The sequence below is a fragment of the Dryobates pubescens genome, chromosome 3, assembly GCF_014839835.1.
Source record: "Dryobates pubescens isolate bDryPub1 chromosome 3, bDryPub1.pri, whole genome shotgun sequence".
NCBI classification, from domain to species: domain Eukaryota; kingdom Metazoa; phylum Chordata; class Aves; order Piciformes; family Picidae; genus Dryobates; species Dryobates pubescens.
Genome location: NC_071614.1, coordinates 23,559,244 through 23,580,181, shown reverse-complemented (window position 1 = coordinate 23,580,181; position 20,938 = coordinate 23,559,244). Strand labels below are relative to the sequence as shown.

The window sequence follows — 20,938 nt, the reverse complement described above, 5'->3', positions numbered from 1 at the left end:
AAAAAAAAAAAAAACAACCTAAAGGAGCCCTCTCTGACACTGTTTTTGATTCCATGCACACCTCTTGGAGGAACCTTCAGTGTTTCCAGCCTCCTCATTCTCTATGTTCAGTGAGAAAATATCCAGAGGGGCAGTGAACTCTTCAAGTCCCACCATTGCAATGGCTTTGTTTTGCACAAGGAAGCAAGCTCTCTAAACTGCTGTAGACAGAATGAGGTCAGAGAAAGATTTTTGTGGTGATGGGGGAGTTCTGGGAGCTGTGGCCACACTCAGCTGTAGATTTTGTTCACATTTCTATGTGTAATGTTACAATTTTGGTGTTCTTCATCTTGCAAAATGTAAGTTTCCAAATGAAAAATGCCAGCTGATTCACTGGTGTGTTTACATGTAATGGTGTTGGTTCAGAGGTGGAAGCCAGATGTTCCATGTGTTCATGCATTTCAACCCACCACACCTTTGTAGATGTCTCCAGAATCTCAGCGTGGTGTGGGTTGGAAGTGGCTGCTGGAGATCACCTAGTCACCCACAGCAGGATGCCAATGATCACAATATCCAGTGAGGTTTGGAATCTCTCCAGAGGAGACTCCTCAACCTCTCTGGGCAGCCTGCTTCAGGGCTTCAGCACACTCACAGGAATGAAGTCTCTTCTCATCATCAGATGGAACCTCCTGGGTTCCAATTTGTGCCCATTGCCCTTTGTCCTGTCAGTGGGCACCAATGAAAAGAGTCTGGCCTCATCCTCTTGCTCCTTGCCCTTTAGCTATTGATCAGCAACAAGAAGATGCCCTCTCAGTCTGCTCTTTCCCAGGCTAAACAGCCCCAAGTCTCTCCACCTTGCCTTGTCACAGAGATGCTCCAGTCCCCTCAGCATCTTTATAGCATTTGCTGGACTCTCCTTCAGCTTGCTGTCTCTCTTGCACTGGGAAGCCCAGAACTGGACCAAGTACTCCAGATGTGGTCTCACTAGGGCCAGAGTAGAGGGGGAGGAGAACATCCCTTGACCTGCTGGCCATTCTCTTCTGAATGCATCCCAGGAAACCATCAGCTTTCTTGGCCACGAGGGCACATTGCGGGCTGATGGTGAGCTTACTGTCCACCATCACTCCTAGAGCCCTCTTGGTGGAGCTGCTTTTAATGCAACCTTGCCTGTGTTTGTTAATTTAACAAAACTCAGCATTTCTCTCATTTTCACAGCCAAGGAGCCTTTCCAGCTAACCAATGATTATGTTTCTTTTTTTGGACTTGGCCCAGCCACTAAATCTTATTTTGTTTTTGCTAATTTATTTTAAGTTACTTCAGAAATAGATTTGTATTTTTTTTTTGCTTTCCCTTGTGGTCAGTGTGCACTATTGTTCTTTCAGTAATTCTCTTCCCAAAGACAGCATGTCCTTGATTAGGTTAATTACATGATTTTCCCACTTCAAATGTACTTCTACCCTTCTGCCCTGCTGAGGAATCTTCTGTATTCTATGTATTCTATATGTACTCAGCACTGGTTAGGCCACACCTTGAGTATTGTGCCCAGTTCTGGGCTCTTCAGTTTAAGAAGGACATTGAGACACCTGAACGTGTCCAGAGAAGGGCAACGAGGCTGGGGAGAGGCCTTGAGCACAGCCCTGTGAGGAAAGGCTGAGGGAGCTGGGGTTGCTTAGCCTGGAGAAGAGGAGGCTGAGGGGAGACCTTCTTGCTGTCTACAACTACCTGAAGGGTAGTTGTAGGCAGGAGGTTGTTGGTCTCTTCTCCCAGGCAACCAGCACCAGAGCAAGAGGACACAGTCTTAAGCTGCACCAGGGGAAGTTTAGGCTTGATGATCTTTGAGGTCTCTTCCAACCTTGGTGATTCTGTGATTCTGTGTGATAGAGCAGACCTGATCTAGATGTCCACTTTAAGATGAGAACAGGCCTGATGAGAGTCATCCCACAGTCCTGAGGGAATTAGCTGATGTAGTTGCCAGGCCACTCTCCATAATATTTGAGAAGTCCTGGCAGTCAGGTGAAGTCCCTGAAGACTGCAAGAAGGGACACATTGCACCCATTTCTGAAAAGGGTAGGAAGGAGGAACCTGGGAACTAACCACCTGTCAGCCTCACCTCTGTGCCTGGGAAGAACATGGAACAGATCCTCCTAGAAGCTCTGACAAGGCACATGGAAGACAGGGAGGTGATCAAAGACAGCCAACGTGGCTTCATTAAGGCCAAGTCCTGCCTGATGAGCCTAGTGGCTTTCTGTGTTGGAGTGATGATGTCTGCAGGCAAGGGACGACCTACAGATGTTATCTATCTGGTCTTCTTCAAGGCTTCTGACACGGTCCCCCACAACATCCTATTTGCCAAATTGGAGAGATACAGATTTGACAGGTGAACTCTTCAGTGGATAAGGAATTGGCTGGATGGTGGCATCTAGAGGGTAGTACTCAATGTCTTGAAGTCCAGATGGAGATTGGTGACAAGTGGTGTCCCTTGGGTTGTTCAGAGCATTCCGGAAATGTTTTGGCTTCCCCATGACTTCAGATCTTTAAGCCAGATTACATCATGGTCTCAACAGAGAGCTGCAGGTCAGGCAGAGACGTGGCTGTGATTAGAAATTACTGTGCTACGTTTCAGCATCTGTGTTATGCAGACAATGGTGGTAATTATCCTTTTTGACCTTCACATCTATGTAAATCAGTCACAGGGGAAAGTAATGCAACAGAAAACAAGAGACCCCTCTAGGTTACATCCTAGCAGCTCTGTCAAAAGCTCCTACCCTTCTCAGCAGCCAGAACAGCAGTGTGCAGTTTAGTGAAGGTTTACAGAGTTGTGAACCAGGAGAATAGAAATTTGCAGGGAATTCTGCTGTAAGTTCAACAAGGGCAAGTGTAGGGTCCTGTGCCTGGGGAGGAATAACCTCTACCCCAGGACAGAATCATAGAATGATTTAGGTTGGAAGGGACCTCCAAAAGTCATCTAGTGCAACGCTCTCTGCAGTAAGCAGGGGCATCCTCAACTAGATCAGATTAGTGGTTGATCTGTTGGAAAGGAGGACCTGGGAGTGCTGGTGGACATGTTCCAGAGGTCCCTTTCAGCCCCCACCACACTGGGATTTTGTGATACAAAGATTTTTTTGCTGAAATACATCTGTGACAGTCAGAGTTACCTTCCCCTCCCAAACGCATCATAAAGCAATTGGTCAGTGCCCACGTAGAGGGATAGAGAATAAAAATAGCTGACATATCTATGTGGGGAACAAATCCTGCCCAAGAATGGAAACTGGGTGGTTCTGCCTGGGTGGGTGGCCTCCTAAAGGAGGGGGAGGCAGCAATTTACAATGCAGTGACTCATAAAGCTCTTGAAACTATCCCATATGCTGTATTCATAGATAAACTAGGTGGATGTGGACTGTTCTGGGAGTGCAACACCAGTGGAAAAATTGCAATCAGAGAAGGAGAATGTCAATATTTTCCTATCAAAGAAGGAACACAGGTCAGGTGGGACTCCAGGGACTCTGTTCCTAGCTCAGCGTTACTGGGTTTATGTCTTGGCAGCTTGCAGAATGCACTAAGGAGCAGGAATAGGTAAATGTCACAGCCACTGTGCGAGGGAGTACTGAGGATTCTCCAGCCTCTGATTCGGGATGGTCTGTAGATGCAGGACCAAGAAGGTCAGTAGTATCCTGGCTTGTATCAACAGTGGTGTGGCCTGCAGGACCAAGGCAGTGATTGTCCCTGTGCACTTGGCACTGGTGAGGCTACAGCTTGAATACTGGGTTCAGTTCTGGGCTCCACACTTGAAGAAGGATGTTGAGGTGCTGGAGCATGTCCAAAGAAGGGCAATGAAGCTGATGAAGTAATTGGAGCACAAGGCTTGTGGGGAGCATCTGAGGGCACTGGGGTTGTTTAGAAAAGGAGGCCTGGGGGAGGTCTTCTCACTTTCTGCAACTCCCCTGAAAGGAGGTGGGAGTGAGGTGGGAGTCAGTCTCTTCTCCCAAGGAACAAAGGACAGGACAAGAGGAAACAATATCAAGCTGTGCCACCAAAGATTTAGATTGGACTTTGGGGAAAAAATCTTTCCTGAAAGAGTGGTTAAGCTCTGGGGCAGAGTGCCCAGGGAACTGGCATTGCACTTGAGGGCATGGCTTAGTGGTGGCATTGGCAGTGTTAGATTAATGGATGGTCTTCGAGGCCTTGTCCAACCTTTATGATTCTGTGATCCTGTGATCAAAATGATGAAATTAATAAAGACAGCTCTGAGTGACAGGAAATAAAATGGAGTGCATGAATAAGTTGTAGAGGACAACAGACCAGACAGAACTCTTTTCTGTGGAGTCACAGAGCATTCAGGGCTGGACACAAGTCAACAAATTCCCATAGAAAAGGAGATGATGATGTCATTGGGGTTTGTAGTAAGAGGAGTGTCATATCTAGGACCTTATCTGTTTGACCAGGAGAAGAGCAGACTAAGAGGGGATCTCCTCAATGCTCATCAATATCTAAAGGGCAGGGGACAAGAGGATGGAGCCAGACTCTTTTCAGGGGCATCCAGTAACAGGACAAGGGGCAATGTGCACACACTGGAACCCGGAAGGTTCCATTTGAACAGGAGGGTAAGCTTATGAGGATGCTGGAGCCCTGAAGTAGGTTGCCCAGAGAGGTTGTGAAGTCTTCTTCTCTGGAGAGATTCTGAACCTGCTTGGATGTTGCAATCCTGGGCAGGCTGCTGTGGATGACCCTGCTTTAATGGTGGAGGCTAGACTATATGATCTGCGGAGGTCACTTCCAACCCCCACCATACTGGGATTCTGGGATTCTAGGAACAGCATTCAGACTCAAGTGAATCTAACTTACTTCTCTTCCAAACCCAGGAATGCTGTTTGTTGTCAAAGCTGTTGCCATTTTGTGTTACAAACATTGTCATCTCTGTTGGGCTTTTTCCCTTTCAGTAGAGCATTGTAAGGAGTTATGATGAAGAAGGTCTTGGAATCTTACTTGTTGTGTTTACAGCCATGTGCTTGCTCTAAATCCCACCTAAGCCAAACTTTTCAGCACTTGCTGGTAGTCAGACTTGATGAAGTGTAGATTGCTTAAAAATTCCTCTGTGCAGTGGTTAATGTTAAGGCACTTTGATTACAAACCCATTATTACAGAGGTTGCTCCTTGCCCAGAGGGGTTGGTGTGGATAATTCCATTTTACCTCTTTTTTTATAGGGTCTTATTCTGCTTCTGGCAGACTTCTCTGGCGTGTTGCTGCATGTAACATAGAAGAAAAGAGTTTGTGTGTCTAAAAAAATGTGAATTCTGTTTTCACAGTGTCAGTATGTTCATGCTGACAGCAATAAAAGCCATGTCTTTAAAGGTTCCTGAAACAAATACTTCCTGGCCATGTGTGGAGAGGGAATTAACTGCAGATTATGAACTGAAAGAGCAGCTTGAACACCTGATAGAGAAATGACAAATGGGATTTCTTGAACACTGGGGTTTTAGGAAGAAATGCATATTAGGCTAAAATAACAGTGATTTATGCTCAAGAATCTTTTTTTTTATGTAAAAAGTCTGATGTCATACCTTCCCAGGGCTTTCATTTCCCAGTACAGAGTGGTGCTTTCTCTAGACACGAACTGCAGGAGAGAGTGCAGCCAGCACATCAAAGGAAGTTCTCCTCCTGTTCTGCTATTCCCTAGGGAGGCCACCTCTGGAGTCATGGGTCCAGTTCTGGACTCTCCAGTTCAAGACAGACAGGGAACTACTGGAGAGAGGCCAGCAGAGGTTACAAAGATGCTGAGGGGACTGGAGCATATCTCTGAGAAGGAAAGGCTGAGAGACCTGGGGCTGTTTAGCCTGGAGAAGAGAAGGCGATCTTCTTAGTACTGATCAATATGTAAAGGGCAGAGGTCAAGAGGATGGAGCCAGGCTCTTTTCAGTGGCACCAAGTAACAGGACAAGGTGCAACTGGCACACACACTAGAACCCAGGAGGTTCCATCTGAAGATGATTAGAAAAGTCTTTCCCATGAGGGTGCAGAGTCCTAGAAGAGGCTGTGCAGAGTGGTTTTGGAGTTCCTTCTTTCACAAGATTCCAAGCCCACCTGGACATTGTGATCCTGGGCAACCTGCTGTGAGTGACCCTGCTTTAGCAGGGAGGTTGGACTAGCTAATGCCCAGAGGTCCCTTCCAACCTGCACCATGCTGGGATTCTGAGGCTCTGTGATACAGACAAATAGTTCTTTATGTGAGATGAGTTCTGACAAATATTTGATGTGTCCAACCTCTACGCATAGAAATAGTCAGAAGCACAGTAACCTTATTTTACAAGTCCTCAAAACAAACAAACAAAAAGTGTCATTTAATTAATCCCTATTAGAGGGTAGTTTGATTGGTTGGTGTCCACTACTCTTAGTAGTGGATATCAACTCATTTTGTAGGTTTTAATCACCTTCTTCATATTTTCATTTATTATTATGAGAGAAAGAAACTGGCCACTTACAGGTCTGGTTTTAGATACATCAATAAAACTGCCACCCAGTTTGGTTTGAGGTATTTTGGGTGCTGTTTGCCATCATAAGGGTAAGTTCTCTACAGGTTTGGGCTCCGGTCTGCCCAGCCATTCTGGCTCTGGTGGTTCTCACCTATTCCCAGGAGCTGCCTGAAGACCACGGATTCTGGTGGGAATGTCCCTGCTGCCATCAGAGCTTTGGTGGCACTGTTTGAGGCTGTCTCTCTCTCTCCAAGTGACAGCAGGCTCAAGGACACCCCCCATTCCACATTTACCTACCCAAATGTTGCTCTAACCTGCGTTTCCATCCCTCCCCGCAGAACAGGTCGTTTTCATGGGTCTTACAGAAACATCTTTCCATGTTTAACTGCTCATGCTTGGTTTGATTTTTTGACTGTTTGTTTTGTTAACATTCATTAATGATTTGCTTTGTATTCATGTCCTGGTTTTGTTTGCTCTCTTTTGCCTCCATTAACACCAGGTCACCCCGCAGCCTGGAGGCTGCCAGCCCAGTTGCTGACGAGCACACACTGATAGCCACCTACGTGAGCCGGCTGCAGAGCGGGGCACGGTTAGTGTTAGGGAAGCGTTCCCGGAGCAGGGACAGGTACAAGAACTGCTGCTTCTTCTGGGAATGATGGTCCCATCGAAGGTATTTGCCCTCTGTTGGCAAATAGAGGGAAATGTTTGTAGTATTCTCCAAAACCTTCTGAAAACACACAGACACGGTGTTCATGTACGCACCAAGAGCACAGGGGGAGACATCCGACAGGAAGGGATCTCTCTGTGTCCATTCCCACTCCACTGCACTCACTGTGTGACAGAATCCCTGACAGGAATGGGTTAATATAATTCCAAACAGGTTAGGTAGTTTCTGTAACCATTCTGAAATCTTGGTTTTCACCAGTAGGAAACAGTCAAATTTCATAGAAACATGGAGTGGTCTGGATGGGAAAGGGACCTTTAAGGGTCATCTAGCCCAACCTCTCTGCAGGCAGCAGGGACATCTTCTCAGCAGGTTACTGAGAGGCCTGTTCAACCCGACCTGTAAAATTTCCAGGGTTGGGGACATCTACCCTCTGTCTGGGCAACATGGGCCAGTGTCTCCCCACCCTCATAGTGATGAACTTCTTCCTTATAACCTAATTCTAATCTCCCTCCTTTTAGTTTTAAACCATCACCCCTTGTCCTATCACAACAGGCCCTGTAAATAATCTGTCCCAGTCATTCTGATAGGCTCCTTTAAGTATTGAAAGGCCACAAGATGTTTTCCCTGGAGCATTCTCTTCTCCAGGCTGAATGACCCCAACTCTCTCAGCCTGTTTCACAGCAGAGGGGCTCCAGACCTTGGATCATTATCACAGACAGATGTCCTGTCCTGTAATCACCTTTGTTACCTGGGCTAAATAAGCAAGCTCTTCCAACCCTGTTAACATGATCCTCTTTTCTTTTTGTGCCCTTCCAAAAAAAGGAGTTAATGCTTTGAAGAATTAATTTCTTTCATCTCAGCTTTACTGTTTGTTCACATTTATGTTTCATGTCTGTGTCTATACAAAAATTTTCCCCTAAAGCCCCAAAATTCAGCTCTCCCATTTCAGGACCTAGCTGGGAGGTTTCCCATATTCCACTTTTGGACCTAATTAAATTCTGCCTTTACAGAGCCAGAGCTGAGCTGGAAAGGAATAGGAGGTTTGGTAAGCTGGAGGCTATATGTAAAGACTTTGCTCTATCCATGTTGTCATCCTCTGGATGATATTTTTAGAACCCTATTTCATCACTGTGTCATGTAGCAATGTGTACTCCACAGCTTTGTTGATGAGGTCCATTCTGCCTGACTAGATCTGTGGGGAAAGTCAGGGTTTTTTTCTTGGTAGTGAATCACTCTTGTCTGTCATCACCTGCTATGAACTGAAAGCCCATAATACTGCCCATGAGACAATAAAACCCAAGGAATGTCAGGCTCTCACCCTCACTCAATTACTGTAATCATAGGACTTGGGGATACAAAGGAATGCAGGTTGTAGAGTACATGACAGATGGAAATCCTGTGTGTAGTTCCTAGCTGCCATGTCTCAACCAGCTAGAGTAGAGCTGCTCAGGCTTTGTAAGGCTTTACATTTAAAGAAGCCACTCAGTACAGTACTCCAAGAAGGAGTCAAACACAACAAAACCAGTTTAAACCCCGTTTTCATTGTGCATGGGAATGTCTCCCAGTTCAGCATGAGGGACTGAGGAAGGTGTGCTTCACTGGCACTTCAGGGATCTTCTCAATGCTGATCAGTATCTGAAGGGCAGGAGGATGAGACCAGACTATTTTCAGTGATGCCCAGCAACAGGACAAGGGGCAATAGGCACAAACTGGCACCCAGGAGGTTCCTTCTGAACAGGAGGAAAAAAATCTTTCCTGTGAGGGTGCTGGAGCCCTTGAACAGGCTGCCCAGAGAGGCTGTGAAGTCTCCTTCTCTGGAGAAATTCCAAACCCACCTGGATGTGATCCCAGGCAACCTGCTCTGGGTGATCCTGCTTTCAGCAGGGAGGTTGGACTAGATGATCTGCAGAGGTCACGGCAAACCTCCACTGTGCTGGAATTTGGTGATTCTTTTGGTTTTCACTTCTTACCCCCTCCATCTTTGTGGATATTCTTGTACTCCAGCCAGCCCTTGCACAGCATCTCTATTTCTGAGTGTGACAACAGTAAAGTCTCACTTAGGGAAGCTCTTCCTGTGATAGCCATCACTTACTTTCTCTTTTCTGTTCTCCTCTTTGCATCTGCTCTGGGCTGCTGTGGGAAACGTAGTACAGGACTGCTGTTCTGGCCCAGGTGTTCCTTGTCACCCCTCTCCTGTTAGAAAAGTTCCAGAAGAGATCACTAGAGAATCTTGTGTGCCATCTCACATCAATCTTAACACCAATGTCCAGGAATTTGGACATCTAAGAGGCATTTAGACAATATCCTTAATAATGTGCTTGAACTTCTGTTCAGCACTGAAGTCATCAGTCAGTTGGGCTGGTTGGTGTAGGTCCCATCCAACTGAAATAAGCTATCCTATCCTATCCTATCCTATCCTATCCTATCCTATCCTATCCTATCCTATCCTATCCTAGCCTAGCCTAGCCTAGCCTATCCTATCCTATCCTATCCTACCCTAGCCTACCCTACCCCCACTGAATCATAGCATAATTCCCAATAGACCATCTGAAGGGACTGCCGTGTTTAGACTCATAGAATGGTTTGGAAGGGAAGGAACCTTTAAAGGTCATCTAGGCCATCCTTGCTGAAGTAGCAAGGACATCTGAAACTAGAGCAGGTTGCTCAGAGCTCTGGCCAATCTGACCTGGAATGATTCAGGGATGGGACTGTGGTAGGTTGAGAGAGGGCTTAGCTCTCCCTCCTCCACAGAGTAAGAAACCACAGCTAACCCAGTCGAAGAGCAAAGCTATATATTTACAAGCATATATGGAAAGCAGGTTATATATAACACAATATATACAGGTATTTACAATATATACACAGAAATATACAGCAAAGAGAAATAACAAAAATCCCTCCCCCAGGAGGGATCCCCTCCCTGTAACCCCCTCTCTCCCCCCCTACCTCCCTTTTTTTCCCAAAAAGGGGTTAGAGAGAAAGAAAGGCAAGTTACTAAGGAAAAGAGTTGTTAGTAAGCTTCAAAAGCCCATGCAGGATTCGTTTTTGCTTATCTGAAGGCCAACTCCAGCAGTTCACAGAGAAGCAGGCAGGGAGAGCAGGCTGAAACCCACACTTCCCCAACTCCCAAACGAAACTGAACTGAGAGAGAAAAAAATTCCAACTGCTCAACAATTTAAAGTTGCATTTTGTCTATCCACCAATGAAATTCGTTTAGAATATCAGAATGTTTTTGTTCTAGTACCGAAAACATTCAGCCAGAGTGTCCCAGCACTGTTTGTTCTTAAAGGCACAGCCTCAAATGATCACAGGGACATACCACCTCTCTGGGCAACCTGGGCCAGGGTCTCACCACCCTCAGCATAAACACTTGCTTTGTTCTTTCTAGTCTGAATCTCCTCTCTTTCAGTTTAACATCATCATCCCTATTCATCCCTGAGCTGAACCTAATACTTCATTCCTCTGAAGATGTAGCTTTCAGAGAACACTATGATGAAGCCACTCATGTCATCAACAATCTCATATCATCAACAATCTCATGTCATCAACAATCTGTCCCAGTGATTAGTTGTGCTGACTCTTTTGAAAAAGCCCTACTTCACATTTGAATTTATCTTTCTTCTATCCCTAGCCACTGAGTTTGTGTATAATTACCTCTGTTCTTTATCACCCAGCATCTTTTCATGTCTTTCAGCCAAACTTTGAGATCCTTTCAGCCATGACTAGCCAGATCCCTGAGATTTTTCATCATATTAAAAGTTATTTGATTCACTGATTCCAGCCAAAATTCACTGATTCTAGCCAAAAAGCCTATCCAGACCACATAAGGAACAGAGCTAGGAGAGCTCAGTGGACTTCATTTATGTTAAAATAACATCTTTTTCTGGGTTTTTTCTACCTTCTGTGCAGTTGTGGTAGCAAGCCAAATTGGTTAAGTGCTTTTGAAAGAAATATTAGAAAATCCCCACCCTAAAGGATGTGCTGGAGGCAAAGCAGCTGCAGAGCACAGCAAGTTAGACTGTACACAGTTAGAAAGCTTACAGAGCTGATGAGTTGTGCTTTATTACTTGGGCAGATGTTTGTGACATTATTTCCTAAGCTCAGCATTCATAACTTACATTCCACATCATTCAACAAGCCTATTTTTCCCTTGTCCCCATGAAGTTTCTATTTCAGCTCCACTTTTCACCAGAAAAAAAATAAATTAAGCAGCTCTGCTCAAAGTGTCATTATTTTTATGTATGTTTCCTGCAGAAGACAACTGGCTGAAGTGTGGACGTGGTTTGCTTTTGGTGGGCTGATCTAGGTAGATGGATGGGTGGTTAGAAGCTTCACTGGTTTGATTTGGTTTCCTTTAACTACCTGGCCCTCTGAAACTGCAATTCTCTGCAGCACTCCTGGTTTTAGAGGAGAATGAAAGGGAAAAGTCACTTTTAAAGACATTCTGTCCCCACGGGTTTTATTCTTGGCACATCATCAGTTGACACTTGGGATGTGTGGCTCTTCAGGTCAGTGCTAGAAGACTTAAGTCATTCCTTCTTTGCCACTTCTCAGCATCATGAATTCCTAAGCAGTTTTGGAAGGAGTCCAAGATCTAAAACCTCCCCCTGTAGTGTATCATCTTCCCTTACATCCCTTGGGGCCTGTTCCAGTGTTCTGGCACCCTCACAGGAAAGAAAGTTTTTCTCCTATTCCGGCAGAGCATTCTAGGTTCCAGTTTGTGCTCACTGCCCCTTGTCCTGTTGCTGGGCACCACTGAAAACAGTCTGGCCCCATCCTCCTGCCCCCTGGCCTTTAGATACTGACGAGCATTGAGAAGATCCCCTCTCAGTCGTCTCTTCTCCAGGCTAAACAGCCCCAGGTCTCTCACTTTCCTCCTCAGAGAGATGTACCAGTCCCTTCAGAATCTTTGCAGCCTTACAGTGGAGGCTCTCTCTATTAGTTCCCTGTCTCTCTTGGACTAGGGAGCCCAGAACTAGATCCATGACTCCAGTGTGGCCTCACTGCGACAGAGAGGGAGGAGAACCTCCTTTGACCTGCTGGACACACTCTTCTGAATGCACACAAGAAAACCATTGGCATTTTCATCCATGAGAGCACATTGCTGCCTCATGGTGACCTTGGAAGTCCTTCACCAGAGCTGCTTCCACCTTGTTACCCCCTAACCTACCCTGATGCAGGGAGGGAAGGGTCCCTGTGCTTGCCCCTGTTGAACTTCATGAGGTTCAACCCCCACCATGCTGGTATCCTGTGTGCTTTAAGTGTTAAAATTAAGTATTTTTAAGATGAAGAAACCTATATTACCTTCCCAAAATTCTGCTGCTGTGAAAACCTCTAAGCTGTCATTCATATATCCTGCATCCTTCTGAGCTCTGGGCTTAAGTCAGGGTTAATCTTTCCCTTTGCTGCCTTTCCTGCTCTTCTTGCTCTGCTGCCCTCAAGTTGGTGTGCTGGCTGTCACCCCAGGACAGGCAGCACTGGATACCAGTGGGATTGCTGTAGGCAGGGGGAGGTTCACAGTTTGCAGGGACAGAGCTCCACAAGGCATATGTCCAAGAGGAGATTTCAGGGTGGGAATCCTTTGCAATGGCTCCAAAGAAATTAAAACTACAGGGAAGTGAATTTTCCTTCGTGAAACAATGTGAAGAATTCAATGGTGTTTTGCAGATGGTGTTTAATGCTCCCTCTGTTAATCCAAGAGTTGTAGGTTGTGGTCAAGTTTCCTTGTTCAAGCTGGTTTATGTTAAAGAATATGCAGAAGGGCCAGGAGATGGACTTGAGCTCTAAAAGCAAATGCAAAAGAATTTATTTTTATTCACAGATTTTCATCAAGAAAGTAGGAAATCGTCAGTAAGTATTTCTGGATTCACTTAGAGAAGAAGAGGTTAAAAGTTACAGGGGCTGGGAGAGGTATTGGGAGAAACCAGATTATGGAAAGGGTAGAAGGGATGGAATGAACTTGCACAGACAGAGGCAAGCTAAACAAAACCAACACCTTCAGAAAGTGGGATGGCAAAAATTGCTCTTCAACGTAAATTAATCAGGAAGCAAACTGGCATGAAGGCATTGGAAGGTTCATCAGGCCTCCTGTGAAGAATGATCTGTTTTCCTACAGGTTTAACTTGCCTTTTGCCAGCTTCTTCCATTGCACTGTGTTTATTTAACACTTCAGGCCCTTTCCACATGAATCCTGGTGGTTTTCAGTTAATAATGATGTGGTTTATATAATTAAATCAATGGCTTCCCTTTTAGAGGAGGTCCTGGTTTTGCTGGTACGGAATCACAGGCCAGCCATGTGCTGTAAGCCATTAGCGGTTCTGAGTCAGCCTGGACAGCTGGCTTGAGTTGGCTCACAGGTGTATCCCAGACCATGAGCATCACACTCAGTGTAAAGGCAGAAGTTTGAGGAAAGGGTAACCTCCAGCTTGAATCTCCTGCTTGGGCTGCTCCTCACCCTGCTCCTCTTCCTTCCCCTGAAATGTAGCCTTGTAGCCAAGAAGGCCAATGGCATCCTGGGGTGTATTAGAAGGGGTGTGGTTAATAGGTAGAGAGAGGTTCTCCTCCCCATGGTGAGGCTTCTTCTGGAATATTTATCCCATTCTTCTGTCATCTCGTGGACGTGGGGGCTGGCCTCTTCTCCCAGCTAACAAGCAATAGAGTGAGAGGAAATGGACTCAAGTTGCACCAAGGGAGGTTCACATTAGATATTAGGAAAAATCTCTTCACTGAAAGTGTCCTCAGGCCCTGGAACAGACTGGCCAGGGAAGTGGTGGAGTCATCATCCCTGGAAGTGTTTGAAGGACATTTGGATGAGGAGCTTAGGGAGGTGGCCTAACAGTTGTGTGCAGGAAGATGTTAGGTTATGACTGGACTCAGTAATTTTAAGGTCTTTTCCATCCAGGCTATTCTATGACTCTGTGGTGCTGTCCCTGTGGCTGATGATTATTGGCAATATTTTGTAATACCTCATTCAGCAACATCTCCAAGGCAGCCAGAGCCTTGTCTGTGTGAGGTGATACAAGGCAGCTGGAACCGTTTCACCCTCTGCTAGCTGTGGAATGAAAGGCCGGGTCTCAAATTGCCACCTTCTGTACCACTGGTTGTGTGTAAGGCAGTAAGTCAGGTATAACTCAGACAAAGTACTGTTTGCATTCAAGTTGATGCCATTTAGGGACAGAGTCCATTCTTGGCTCAGCATGGTCCCCCATGGTTCCCCCACAGAACCACAGAATGGCTTAGGTGGTAAGGGGCCTTTAAAGGTCATCTAGTCTAAGTACCCTGCAGTGAGCAGAGGCATCAGCAATTAGAGCAGGTTGCAGAGGGCCCCATCCAACCTGATCTAAAATGTTTCCATGGTTGAGGTGTCTACCACCTCTGGGCAACCTGGGCTAGTGCCTCACCACCCTCAGCATAAGCAATTTCTTCCTTCTGTCTAATCTGAACTTCCCCTCGTTTAGTTTAAAACCATCACTCCTTGTCCTGTCACAACAGCCCCTGCTATAAAGTCTGTCCCCAACTTTCTTATCAGCCCCATTAAATAAAGAAATGCTGCAAGAAGATCTCCCTGGAGCTTTCTCTTCTCCAGCCTGACCCCAACTCTCACAGCCTGTCCTCACTGCAGCAGTGCCCAGAGTCTGACATTTGTCATCCTGCGTCTCCTGAGGACAAAGCTTTTCTCTGTTACCATTCAGCCATTTCCCCCTTTTTCCCTTTGGTAAATCCAAATGCTTTGCAGAAAAGCTCCTCAGAAGCAGGTGAAATTTACTCCTAGTGATATGTGTTTATGAATTGTTGAAACCAAATTATTTGAATCATTAAAAATTGGCAAATGTGACTCCTGGATGAAATGCTGCCAGGCAGAAGGTCTGGAGAGCAGTCCCCATTTCAGAAGTGGAATGGAAAAGGGAATGATCTCTGTTGTTTCCCACGTGACTCTTCACTTCCCCATCACTGTCCCGTTGCAATAACACAGCTTTTCTCTGTTATGCCCTAGCCTGAGGAACATCTTGAGGCAGCAGGTACTGACAAGGTGTTTTGGCTTTCCCCAGCAGCGTCCTGGACAGCCCTGGCCGGCTGGACGAGGAGCACCGGCTGATTGCCAGATACGCCGCCCGGCTGGCTGCCGAAGCCGGAAATGCAGTAAGTCAATATTCCATCCCCCTCTTACTGACCAGGGAGCGTGGAAGGAGGTGTTTTTCAGAGCCTAATGAGTAGTTTGATGCTAATAACTGCATGAAACCCTCTGGTTTTGTTTATCCAGCTGAAAGAGCAGCTCGCTTTCCTCCTCTTCAGCAGAAACGCTGCATCCTCTGGCAACGGGGGAAACGACAACACAAATTTATTAGAAATGAGGTCAGAGGAGACAGGAGAATAAGCAGATTAGTCCTACTTAGTTAAGAGAAGAGATAAATACGTAGATACTTGAGGAAAACAAATGGTGGAACAAACAGTGTGGAATATATTGCTACCAGAGGGAAGGAGCCTGAGAAAGGAAGATATTTGTTATGTTTGCAGTCTCTCACAATAGGCAAAAACTAAATCAAGCACCCAAGCAATTTTGAATTGGTAAAAGTAAATGCTGCTTGAACAGAGAATTGCTAGAAGAGACCATGACTGAAATTCCATAGAATTCATTCCTTAGCTGGATGAGATGCTCATCTTTGCCTTTTTATCCACATGAAAGCAGAACAGCATTTGCAGGAGCTCTCTTCCCTAGTACTGAGCAGCCGTGGATCTCCCTTGATTCACAGCTGCCATTTTACAGTATTTCCCTCAAAATGAAGCAGCTTGACTTAGCACATCCACAAAAACCTGGCCACTCTTTCTGTCTGTTGAAGGTGCACACACACCATCAGGCCTGCTCTAACAGCTTTGGACAGGCTGCACCATCTCTTCCAACCTGGTTAATTCTATTCTATTCTATTCCTCATTGCTGCTCTACACAATTCCTATTGCAAACCAAATTTGCTCCCATGTAGTTTCCAATACAGCCTTTGTCTTCTGCAGCCTCCTGCAGCAGCAGTACTAAACATAGAATCACAGAATCATTTTGGTTGGAGGAGACCTTTGGGATCACTGAGTCCAACCATTAGCCCAGCACTGCCAGGTCACCACTAAGCCATGTCAGTGCCACATCTATGAAGCTTCTAAACCCCTTCAGTGATGGGGACTCCACAACTGTCCTGGACAGCCTGTTACAGGCTTTGCCTACCCTTTCAATGAAGAAATTGTTCCTCATGTCCAGCCTAAGTTTCCTTGGTACAACTTGAAGCCATTTCCTCTTATCCTATTGCTTGTTCCCTGGGAGAAGAGTCTGATCCCCTTTTCACTCCAGCCTCCTTCCAACGAGTAGTAGAGAGTAAGAAGGTCTCCCCTCAGCCTGCTTTTCTTCAGGATAAAGAATCCCAGTTCCCTCAGCTGCTCCTCATAAGATTTGTGCTCTAGACACTTTGCCAGCTTTGTTGCCCTTCATTGGACATGCTCCACCACCTCAGTGTCCTTCTTGGAGTGAGAAGCCCAAAAGTGAACCCAGTTTTTGAGGTGTGCCCAGTACAGGGGGACAATCCCTGCCCTGGTCCTGGTGGTCACACTGTTACTGATCCAAGCTACAATGCTGTTTGCCTTCTTGGCCACCTGGGCACATGCTGGCTCATCTTCAGTCACTGACAACCAATGCCCTCAGGTCCTTTTCTGCCAGTTTTCATCCATTCTTCCCTAAGCCTGGAACATTCATAAGGTTGTCAAGATTGGACCCAGCATTTGGCCTTGTTGAACCTCATCCTACTCACCTCAGCCCATCGATCCAAGGCAATACCTCCTTCCCACCTGCTTTCTCTCACCTCTATCTTTCCCTGTTTTCAGCTGTAACACACCTCCAGATCCTCCTGAGGTTCTGCTGATACACTTGGGGAGGTTAGTTCATACAAGCACAGGTTGGTATCTGGCCTGTGAGCCAGATGTGCCTTCTGCTTCCCAGTGACTTCTGATGGAGAGTGAGCCACCCAGGCAGGAGGCAGCCTGTGGCACTCAGCAGGAGCAGAGGTCCACAGGGACTGTGCACTCTTGGCAGGACTCTGCTGACCTTTGCAGCCTTGCAGCTAGGAAAAGTACAAGCACCTAATAAATATGAGATAATAATCATGGGTGAGTGAATAATTAGGTTGAGTTATGTGGATGAGTTACAATAATTAGGTTCTTGCCCACATTGCTCTTTTTTGACAGCAGTGTGTGGTTGCTGCTCTTGCCTCAACATTAAGCACTGCTAAAAGCATCATCTCACCTCGTTAAAGCTACCTACAGCCTAAATAGTATTTATCATTTTCACTTCATGTAACTTTTCTTTTAGGCTTATAGGCATTACTCAATAAATAGTTTTAATCAAGGAAGAACAAGTAAATTAGGTTTCCTGCTCTACTTTGCAGGATATATCTGCAGCTTGGTCCTTGGGTCATTTCTTCTTCTCCCAGATGCACCAGTCATATGGAACATTTTTTCTTCCTTGCTTCCTCCTCTTCTTTGTCATAAAGAACATTGTGATACCACAGTGAAGGGGAGGGGAAATACTGTTTCAGATTTTCCATGACACCATGATGTCCTTGCACCAGGAAACCTGGAATCTGATGCCCACGAGGCATGAGCTTTACTCTTCTTTGACAGTTTCTTCCAGATCAGAGTGATGCCAAACTGGGTTTGGGAGCTTGATTAAACACTGTCATTAAACCCCCTTCTGTCACCCAAAGAAAGGTACACTGTAGGTGAGGTCTAAATGCTCCATATTTGGAATACCAATCCAACAAAGAGTTGGACTCGGAGAACCCCAGCATGATGGGGGTTAGAAGGCACCTCTGGGGATCATCTAGTCCAACTCCCCTGCTAAAGCAGGGTCACCCACAGCAGGTTGCCCAGCATAGCTTCCTGGTAGGTTTGGAATCTCTTCAGAAAAGGAAACTCCACAACCTCTCTGGGCAGCTTGGTCCAGGGCTCCAGCATCTTCAGAAGTGTATCCTCCCATTCCACTTTGTGCCTGTTCCTGGGCACCACTGAAAAGAATCTGACTCTGTCCTCCTGTCCCCTGCCCTTTAAATATTGGTAAGCATTGAGAAGATTCCCTCTCAGTCTGCTCTTCTCTAGGCTAAACAGCCTCAGGTCTCTCAGCCTCTTCTCCTCAGAGAGATGCTCCAGTCTCCTCAGCATCTTTGTAGTCTCTGCTGGACACTCTCCAGTAGTTCTCTGTCCCTCTTGAACTAGGGTGTCCAGAACTGGACTCAAGACTTCAGATGTGGCAAGAGATGTGATGGAGGGGATGAAACAGAGGTCATTAAACTTCCTGCTTTACAGGACAGACTGCAATCCTCTAGACTTCAGAAAGGCAGAGACAAAGTTTTTTAAATCTAGGTCTTTTGTAAGCACTTTTGTGATGACATTGTATTTTTATTCAAGCTACAGCAAGATCCTTGCCTGTCACAGAGAAAATGGTTACATCTCAGGACTGAGTTGTGAAGGAACTTGGGGGATTATTGATCAATGAGCAATCACAAAAAGATTAAGGCTACAGATCCTGTGAGCCGAGGAGCTGATAAGAACTGTTATCATTCATGGTATTCATGGAAATGTCGAATGGTACTAACTGTAAAACCCCTCAAAAGCATCTACTGTGTTCATAGTTTCCTATACACAGGATTTGATTTTTTACTGTGGAAGGAAAATGGTTTGCTTTGGTGTGATTTGATCTTAAACCCTTCATTTAGATGACTCTTTAACCTGTTCTGATGAGTTTACTGTGAGTTTCTTTTCCAAGAACCGGGTTTTAAGCTGACTGGTCTGTACCTGTTGGTTCCTTCTTGCATTGTTTTGAGGTGCAACCTTTAGGGATAGCCTCTTCCCACATCTGAGTGTCAGCTTATAAAACTCAGTGCTTTCAGAGATGAACACAAAAGCTTTGAGAATGCCTCAGGTTTATTTAAGATGAAAGTACTCTGATGAATTTCCTTATGTCCTGGCTACTCGAAGCATCTGTTTGTGCTTTCTTCAGGCTGCTTTCTCTTTCCTAATCAAGATTTTGCCTGAAGGCTGTAAAGTCTCTGTCCTGGGTAGCTGCCATTTTTTAATATTAAACCTACTATTGGACTTTTTTAAAATAAAGCCTAACCCTGGACTGCCTCTTGCCCCCCACTGCATGTTGTACTGCTGCCTGCAGCTGGGCACTGGTAGGGAGGATGTAGCCTGCTTCGCAGGATGCCTGTCTGCTGGGGAATGTGAGGCAGGAGCTGTGTAATCTTATCCATGCAAGGGCAAATACATCTAGAACAGGTATCAGATATTCTCTGGACAAGTGCAAAAGCAGTTATACATGTACCTCTGTTGTATTTCCATCAGGCTCAGTGCTCTCTCAGGTGGCTCTGATAGACTTTTGAATATGGAAGAGTTTAGACACATCTCCTCCTGAGCCCGCATCATAAGTGACTGATAAGTGCTACTTCTCAACAGCTGAGTGTATCATAGAATCACTGAGTCACAGAGTGCTTTGGCTGAGAAGGGACCTTTAAAGGTCATCTAGTCCAAACCCCTTCAGTCAGCAGAGAAATCTTCAACTAGAGCAGGTCCTGTCCAATGTGACCTGGAATGGTTCAAGGGATAGGGCACATTGGTGGCTCATCTACCACCTCTCTGGGCAACCTGGGCCAGCATCTCATCACTGTCATGGTGATGAACTTCTTCCTTACACCTATTCTCAATCCCTTTTTAATTTGAAAGCATCACCCCTTGTCCTGTCACAACAGGCCCTGCTAAAAACGCTGTCCACAGCTTTCCTATAGGCCCCTTTAAGTAATGAGAGGCCACAAGGAGGTCTCCCTGGAGTTGTCTCTTCTCCAGGCTGAACAACTCCAACTCTTTCAGCCTTTTCTCACAGCAGAGGGGTTCCAGCCCTTGGATCATTGTTATGGCCTCCTCTGGACTTGCTCCAACAGGTCCATGTCTCTCCTGACCTGGACACAGCACTGCAGGTGCAGTCAGACTGCAGTGGAGCAGAGGGGCAGAATCCCTTCACTTGACCTGCTGGCCAAATTGCTTTGGGTTTGCATCTGTGCTGTGAGTGCACATTGCCAGTTCCTGTCCAGCTTTTCACCCACCAGCACCCCCTTCTCCACGGGGCTGCTCTCCATCCCTTCATCCTCCAGCCTGGATTGATACTGGGGGTTTCCCCAACCCAGGTGCAGGACCATACACTTGGCCATTTTTGAACCTCAGAAGTTTCACATGGTCCCACTTCTCCAGCTTGTCCAGACCCCTCTTGGTGATCCCATTCCTCAGGTCTGTCAGCTGTGCTACTCAGCTTGGTGTCATCTGCAAACTTGCCAGTCTGTATCACTCAGGAAGATATTAAAGAGCACTGACAGACCCTTAGGCTCCCTGTGTAGCAGTCATTAAATCCTTCTGGTGCCCACATCTATCATCCTGAGCATTCTTCCCCACCTGATCAGTGCAGCTGTGCCAACACAACCACCTGCTGCAGATAGTTCCCAGCTTAGAGCAGAACCTGAACCACACTGAGAATTACTGGAGAGATCTGTTTAGTCCAGGCTAAAAATAGAGCAGGGGCAATGCTAAACATCTGACAGTAAGGGTGGTCAAATTCCAGTGCCTCTGCCTGGTGCTTTTAGACACTTTCTGTGCAAACCTTCAGGCTGAGCATCTTCTAATAAGTTCAAGGACCTGGAAGGTTTAGATATTGGTAGAGAATCAGCAGCCTAGGGTTTTTTTGTGGTTTTGTTTGTTTGCTTGCTTGCTTGCTTGTTTTTTTCTGGGTGTCTTTAGCCTTGAGAA

General features: G+C 46.0%; 1 protein-coding gene across 10 annotated transcripts in view; it reads left to right on the top strand.

Moving 5' to 3' along the window:
- DTNB (dystrobrevin beta) overlaps positions 1-20,938 on the top strand; it is a 194,156-nt gene that overhangs the window by 98,982 nt on the left and 74,236 nt on the right. For 4 of the 10 annotated variants that reach the window (XM_054179815.1, XM_054179814.1, XM_054179812.1 and 1 more), the window contains 2 exons: positions 6,947-7,072; positions 15,166-15,253. In XM_054179815.1, coding sequence (XP_054035790.1) covers positions 6,947-7,072; positions 15,166-15,253 — 214 coding nt within the window. Of the gene's footprint in view, positions 1-6,946; positions 7,073-15,162; positions 15,254-20,938 lie in introns of all 10 variants that reach the window. The other 6 variants (XM_054179819.1, XM_054179817.1, XM_054179822.1 and 3 more) reach the window with 4 other exon arrangements.